Source organism: Poecilia latipinna, unplaced genomic scaffold (assembly GCF_001443285.1).
Source record: "Poecilia latipinna isolate Pla-1442-1.1 unplaced genomic scaffold, P_latipinna-1.0 Scaffold5280, whole genome shotgun sequence".
NCBI classification, from domain to species: Eukaryota; Metazoa; Chordata; class Actinopteri; order Cyprinodontiformes; family Poeciliidae; genus Poecilia; species Poecilia latipinna.
The window spans coordinates 1-7850 of NW_015117896.1; the positions used below are offsets into that span (position 1 = coordinate 1).

Below are 7850 nucleotides of genomic sequence, written 5' to 3' on the forward strand. Positions count from 1 at the left end.
CTTCTTTCTGAGTCACTGATAATCTCCTTGTACTTTGAGATAGTGCGGGCTCGACCTTTAGATAACTAAATGCAAGAAAACAACTGTGATTCTCATCTGTGAGAACAGAAACATTTCTTTATTTAAATATTTACATTGATCAGTCTAAGCTTGAAGGTCTGTGTGTGTCTTACAAGGTTTAGGTCTTTGGTGTTAACAGTGAAGCCGGTTAGCAAACCGATATCCAAAACTGTCATGGCGGCATCTCGATGTTGGTTCTTATATCTGTGCAGAATAAAAATTAAGGAGGAAAAGAGTTGATAGAAATACAGAAATACATTAAAGCATGCATGCACGTTTCATAAACAATATTTGTTAAAACGGTTGCTATGTTGTAGCAGGATGATATTCTTTGCCTCCTCTCTGTGGCTCCTCTGCAGCAGCAGCATCAGTCAGTCAGAAACAACCAATCAGAGGCAGGAGGAGGATCTTAGTGCTGTCAATCAAGCTTAGCGTTAAAAACAAGACCCTCACAGAGATTTTATTGTTTGTACATGTGTTTTGGTGTTTGAATTTAGACATTTTAATTACTGATCAGTCACTACCAGAATTATTTTTTTCCTTACCCATTTTAGGGTTAAATTAACAATTTTCATAAAATGTTAAATTCATTCTAATAGGTCTTACAAAAGCTCTATTCTTATCTTGTATATCTTCTCACGTTCATCTGATGTCTCTGGAAACACAACAAACGTTTATTTGGTAGAACACCACACCAGTTAGGTATGAAACATCCCCAGAAACTTATTAACACACAGCAAGATGCAAAACACAAGAAAACTAACCTGGGAGGAGTTCTACTGTCATATTGAACTTCTGACAATCACTATATTTTTCATTGGGTAAAGCATAAAATAACGACACCATCTGTCATAAAAGAGTGTTTTTAAGTTAGCATATAATACATAAATAAATAGGAAGTCGTTTATGAGATTATGTATTTAAAGTTAAAAATATGTTTGATTTTCCATGAATAAAGCTGAACCCAAACCAAGAAGTGAACATTTGACTTACCGTCACTGTGGCTTCTCCTGGGCCTGTAGCAACGACAGTCACGTCTTGGTTTATATTATTCATCTATAATAATTTAAAATGCAGACAAGCAAAGAGATCAGCTAAAACACATGAAGTGGATTTTTTTAAATAATAGTTTTGAGCCACTAATGTAAGGTAATTTTAGTCATGTAGCACATTTTCAGCAACAAGGCAATTCAAAGTGCTTTACATATGGGAATAATAGTAAATACTAATAGTTTCAAAATGCTTGTTCGAACTTTAGATGTTCTTGTGGCAAAGTAGTTCTTCCTGTTGAAGTTGTATTTCACAGGCTTTGATCTGCCCGGCAACAAGATGTCCACATTTAGATAATAGTCTGGATCTTGTTCACCAGTCCAGAACTCTGCCACGGCCTGGTACGCCATCACAGTGGCCTGCAGAGACAAGACGGACATGAAAAACAAATTGTCCTGAGTACCAAGAAACATCCATCCATCCATCCATTTTCTTTCACCCTTGTCCCTCAGTGGGGTCGGGAGGGGTGCTGGTGCCTATCTCCAGCTAACGTTCCGGGCGAGAGGCAGGGTACACCCTGGACAGGTCGCCAGTCTGTCGCAGGGCAACACAGAGACACACAACCAAGTACACTCACACCTAGGGACAATTTGGAGAGGCCAATTAACCTGACAGTCATGTTTTTGGACTGTGGGAGGAAACCGGAGAGCCCGGAGAAAACCCACGCATGCACAGGGAGAACATGCAAACTCCATGCAGAAAGACCGGGGCCAGGAATCGAACCCAGAGCCTTCTTGCTGCAAGGCAACAGCTCTACCAACTGCGCCACTGTGCAGCCGTACCAAGAAACAAACCAGTGTAATTAATACCACACAGCTTTGGTTTTAAAGTGTGATATAAGTGTAACTGGCTGAATGAATTAACTGTGGTTTAAATATATTGCTTATCAGCTGAGCTGAGGCAGTGACAGCCACACTTGGCGAGAGTTGGAGTGACCTCAATCATCCTCAACAAATGGGGTCTTCCACCAAAAAAATAATAAAAAAGAAAGCCCCTGTACCTCTTTGTGGAGGAGGTTCATCTTCAAGAGAGGAGAGCTTTTTGCATTTCATAACCAGAAAAACGTTTGCTAGTTTATTCCCTTGTGAACGCTTACAGCAAGGCATTTTCTCTGTATTTTGTTTTTCAGCTGCAAAACCTGCTCAATAGAGGAGGTAAAGTAATGTGTACATAAGATAATCGCAATAGACAGATTTTTCCTGTGGTTACCACTATGTTTTATAAGCAGGGAGGACATACTGGATTTTAAGGTCAGGGCTAATAATAATCCCCCAATATTTCCAATTAGACTCCAGGTGATTACCAACTTGAAACCTTAATGCTGTGTCCTTAAGATAATCCAGAGTTGTCACTCAACGGGAAATTCATCTTCTCAACACAACAAACTGATAAAATCCAAGTGTATAAATTTGCCTGAGAATATAAAGAAAGGTAAACATTGTCATAAAGGTAACCCCCCCGCCCCTCCCCAAAAAAAAAAACACACAAGTTTTTCATCACCTGAGTTGATCCAAAGCCTCCATTTTCTCTTAGCTGTTTGTTAAACCACCTTGCAACTGGCCAGGCTTCTTTAAATGCCTTTACAATGAAAAGACACTGGATGAAAGCTGTCAGATAAAAATGAACATCTGTCGTGTTTATGTAGTACGTAAAACATGCCGACCTTGAATCTGACCAGAGCCAGGAGAGCGTATGCTGTGGCTTCCACTGTGTAAACACGACCCACTGGTACCGGCCAGTGGGACTGATCTGAGGACGACAACAAGACTCAATCTCAAGAAGCCTTGTCTTGGTCTGTGGTAAAGACCAAGACAACTCTCTCGTCTTCTCTTAGTGCTGTAGTTGAGAGGTTGCATGGTCTACACTGTTTCATTAGAACTGCTCCATAGTGTCTGTGTTACTGTGTGATCGCACCTGGAGAGGAGAAACTGTGCAGGATCTCCAGGTTCAGCTTGTTTTCATTGGCCAGGGCATACGACGCCATGGCAACGGCATAGGGATTGATTAAGGTCAGCAGGCGTTTTTGGAGGTAGCTCACTGCTTTGTTTATGCTGTCTTGTAAACTCTGGACAAAACAGAGGAAATATTTTAAAATAGGTGAGCAATTCTAGAATATTGGAAGCATTACAGTATACTGTGTTGTGAGAGAAAACAAAGATCCTCACATTAACACTGGCACTACATAACCCGCTTGACTCCTGCATGGCAATGAGGCAAAAGGCTGTCAGGGAGACGTCCGAATCTACGCCGCCGACGTCACCCTGTGGACACACACAACCTGTTCTTACACTGATACTGATTTACAAATACTACGGTTTTTAAAATGAAGAATAATAGGTCTGGATGATTTCACGGTGCCCACTGTCATCTCTACGTGGGACATTCTTCCAACTTCTCTGAACATCCCGTCAGGCTGCTGTGCGTTGTGAATCAAAAAGTTGACGGCGTCACAGATGACTTTGCTTTGAACGGCCACCAGTCTGTGGGCCAGGGAGAAAACCTTGACAACATACGCCGTCAGCCTTTAGGGGGGAAACGGAGGATGCAGAAAGGTTGGTCACTTCTGAAACATCAAACCGAACAAAAGTCAGATTGTAAGTTCGTCTACGTAGAGGCACGTAAAGCCTCCAGTCAACCATTTTGTCTTCTTTAGGAGTCATACTTTCTTGTGATCTCTTAAAGTGGCTTTGAGCAATGACACCTCTAAAGTTTGGCCTGTAAAATATTTTGGCATAAAAAGTCTCTCAAATTTTGGAGCTTAATTGATTTTCTGTCAACATACATTGTGGGTCGAGTTGAGGGGTTCGGGGAATTTACTTCAGGAATTTTGTGCAATACTAGCAGAATTTTGTTGTTGTTGTTTTTCTTTTCTTCTTAATCTCTGTCGGCACTTAACCCTAAATCAGATCACCATAGTTGACATTTACCCCAGAAAAACGTTCCCAGTTTTCTTATTCAGTTCATTCCTTTCGTTCTCTGTGGTTATTCTCTGTAGATTATAGTCCGGATTAGTTATCTTTTTAAGTCTACCTAAAGAGAGGCAATTTGACTACTAAAAAATACTGTAAAAGAACCATCTATTGATCAATTGATATAAGTATTTCAAAACTTAGCAAATTATTATAGATAGACAATTATGTCTGAAAGTTTTCAGGGCTCACCATGTGCTGCTGTCATGATCAGGATATGCAGCAAAGGATCCGTCTCTTTTACGGTAGCTTAGCTGATTACGGTAACCTAAGCCCAACAAAACAAACAAGATTCACTGACTGAAGTTTATGTTTTGTTGTTGCACACTAAAAGAAGTGTGCAACACATCATTCATTGGTATTGTGCTCAAGGTAAATTTTTTTTTATTTCTTTACACAGTGCAAATTTAAAATAAACTTGATCTCTGATTTTACACGACCATTTTGCACATTAGAATTACACAGAATCTGCTTCAGTCTAACATAGAACAGTTACAACAGGTACCATCAGACGGCCTCCTCAGTTAACACGAAACCTAGGAGTGGGTTGGTATTACCCACAATTCATCTATATGGCATGTGACGTTTTGAATTGAAAGGCAGAAATATGGCGATGTTCGCTGAAGAAACTGTGTCGCAAAACAATATCAGTTTTCAAATGTAAAGTATTGAAATCATTTTTGTCTCACTCTACTGAACATGAGTAAATACTATAAAGATTTTTTCTACATGTCATAATGAAACACATTTGAAATGCCAAATATCTCCCGCAATAACCTTGGGAAGCAAAAATACCTAATACTGTGCATTTAAATCACGTAATTTAACATTCGTAAAGTGCATACAATAGCCGTTGCTTATGCTGGAACAGCGACTGGTCCCGACATGTAACTCATACTGTCCCAGTCCTCCCAATTTTGCACTCAAACCCTTGTGTGCACTTCGTACAGGGGGTGTAGGATGTAGTGCGAGTATCGGGACAGGATCCTTACTGAGGAAGTAATTCAGCCATTTGATTGAGATACGATGTACTAGGGACACACCTAAAAATTTCAGGTCGCCACCCCTCGAGGACTGGAGTTGAAGATCCCTGACCTGGGATATAAATCATCAGGGAAATATATATTTTTATTTGCCCCACCGGTTATGACGTGTTGCAGGGCTTCATCCCGTCTCTCGACCCCCACGGCTTCCCACTGGTAGGTCATGTCCAAATACGTGATTGCAATGACGGGCATTGTCAAGTGGATCATGTTTTCCTCTCCACAACCAGAAGGTTGGTAGAGCAGGCCGCTCATCGACTCTCCAGTGACGGCGTTCTTCAGCTCTTCTTTAGGCTTTTTTCCTGGCAACATTCCCACAAGCAGCAAAGAGACGCTAAAGTCATGCAGGCTTACTTGCATCTTGCAGTCTTACATCCGGTTTTTTTGCGTATCACCTGTAATTGCTATTTGTGTGCTGGTAGTTGAGTTCGGTATGATGTCAATCAGAGGAATGTTACTGCGGAGGAGCTGCACTTGTTTACCATCTGGATTTAAGAAAAGAAAAAGATTTCATAAGGATTCAGTATCAACCTTCACTCTAATCTTTCCTTTAGCGCAGTTTGTCTGATGGTCTCAACTCAGTGCTCTCCATGTACCTCATCCATTCATCGTAACTTCAGAGTCATCCCACTCATTTGAATAATAAAAAATGGAAATAAATACACTGTTAATGTACGCTGTAGTTTATCAGAAAGTATCTGCGTGCTGAGCTATGAGTACATAAAAATTTTATAAATCTACAAAGTCCTGCTTACCTTTTCCTTCGTTTTCGGGATCCAGGTTTATAGTTTGAGGTGCTTTTACTAGGAAGCCTTCCGGCTAGAAAAACAGCAGTGAGGAAACATATCTAAAATATTTTATTAGTTTTTGTTAATGTAATCATTTGAAACTGTTGAAAGATAAAATAGGCTGGCTACGCACTGATCATTTCTCTTACCACAACCCGCAGCTTTTTTGTAATTCCATCTCTGAGCATGGTATCCTTGACAGCCGCTTTGACCTCGATGTTGAAATCTCCTTCTCTCATCGGAATAATAACAAAGGGAACTGATTGTGTACTCGAGGCCCCAACTTTGACCTCCTGCTGATATTTCCCACGCCTTGAAGCTGCGCTGCACACATGTTCTGCCTCAAGTAGATCCACACGTACCTTAAAAACAACAGACAGATAAAAAGGTACGAAGTGACTATTCAGTTCAATTAATTTCAGATGGTTTTTGATGCTCAGTAATGGACTGGGAATAAAGTAATCCCTGGAAGGTCAGTGGAAACATTTTTTAGAAGACTCATTTTCTAAGTGTCGAAAAAACATTTTCTCTTGATTAAAAACTTATGTGCAAGTAAAATAGAAATCTAACTCAAATATGATAAAGCTTTTTCTCTTTGAGGAAAATTTTTTTTCCTCAAAAAAATGGATTGAAAAAAGGATTACAATGTGCAAAGTTTGATGAGTTTCATTTTTTCCCCAGTATTTGACAATAAAAAAAGCAAATTATTTCATTTCTCCAACCTGCAACAATGGGTGGATTTTGACTTACGCAGTTACGAAGAGCAGCATAGAAAGGGTGAAGAAAAAGCACCAGATTAACACATTTCCAATTGCGTACATCCATGTGCAGTCAATGGGGACTTGTTAAGAAGGTTCAGCCTGCTTAATGCTAACAATAGGGAGACTGTGTTTCATGCTTTTGTTGAAGACTGCTCCGCAACTACCCTAACCCATTATTTAAATAACTTCTTGCACTGTATTAAGTTTGCAAAGGAAGGACTCCTGATTTGAGTAAAGGCAATCACAAAGTAATAATCAGTGGCTAATCCATGCTTAAATACTTACAGTGGCAATATCAGGACTTTGGTTGTGCAGAATGGCTTTAATTTCTATCTGCTCTCCTCGAACACTTGAATAGGGCAGTTTGAGATCAATGAAGAAATCCTTTCGAACAACAATGTCCAAAGGGTCGGCCACACAGAGGCCTTCAACAGCATAAATATCACAGAAAATAAATACACAGGGAACGCCTAAGGGACTTAAATCTACAGAAAAAAACCAGTGAATTTTCTTGATGTTGAGTTTGAAACACAACTAAACACTGAAGCCTGATGTTTAATGAATTCTCACCACCAGTTTTGGACAGACCAATCCCTGTGAACCGCCATGTTGTGATCGTATCCTGCAGAGCCATTTTCTTTACGAAGGAGGTTGTTTCGCTGAAACAAAGACACATTTAAGACTGAAGCTAAACTGATAGCATGATTCTTTGTGTTTATTTGTAAATGTTTCAGTGAACCCACCAGTTAGGCTTGTCTGGAGGACATGCTGGCAATTTGACATCGGACCACAGCCAGCTTTCAGGGAATTTGGTGCGAGAGACAATATCATTGGTGTCCATGTAGCTGCTGTCGTCGCTCTCACCTCGAGTTTGATAAAAAAATAATCACATTTTATTACTTTCAAACAACAAAACTGACAAAATAATGATGCTGTCGCCTCTCATGTCTTGTTCCAGGCGCTTATGTGATGGTTTGAAAGTTGGTTATTGCAGAGATACATTTATTCTTTTGATGTTAGGAGGTTGTAATGCTTTACCAGCACTTTGGGCTGAAGATGTTAATGTCTAGCTGATGTAATGGTTAGATGCAACCAGCAGGGGGAGACTAGCGCTTGCGCTAGCTATATTGAAGAGCACCGGAACTTCCTCCTTAGATAATAATAATACAGGTGCTGGTC

At 40.1% G+C, this 7850-nt stretch overlaps 1 protein-coding gene across 1 annotated transcript; it reads right to left on the reverse strand.

The window, feature by feature from the left end:
• Positions 1–6: 6 nt before the first annotated feature.
• LOC106943409 (complement C3-like) lies at positions 7–7569 on the reverse strand (the record flags this gene model as incomplete). Its single annotated transcript, XM_015026726.1, has 19 exons — positions 7415–7569; positions 7242–7330; positions 6957–7096; positions 6060–6272; positions 5878–5941; positions 5518–5607; positions 5221–5424; positions 4272–4347; positions 3473–3632; positions 3276–3371; positions 3025–3175; positions 2774–2859; positions 2611–2688; positions 1314–1469; positions 1054–1116; positions 825–906; positions 667–715; positions 174–264; positions 7–65 (listed from the first exon to the last, which is right to left on the reverse strand). Coding segments are annotated over exons 1-19 (2045 nt in total), but the record flags the coding sequence as incomplete, so codon positions are not given.
• Between the last annotated feature and the right edge of the window lie 281 nt (positions 7570–7850).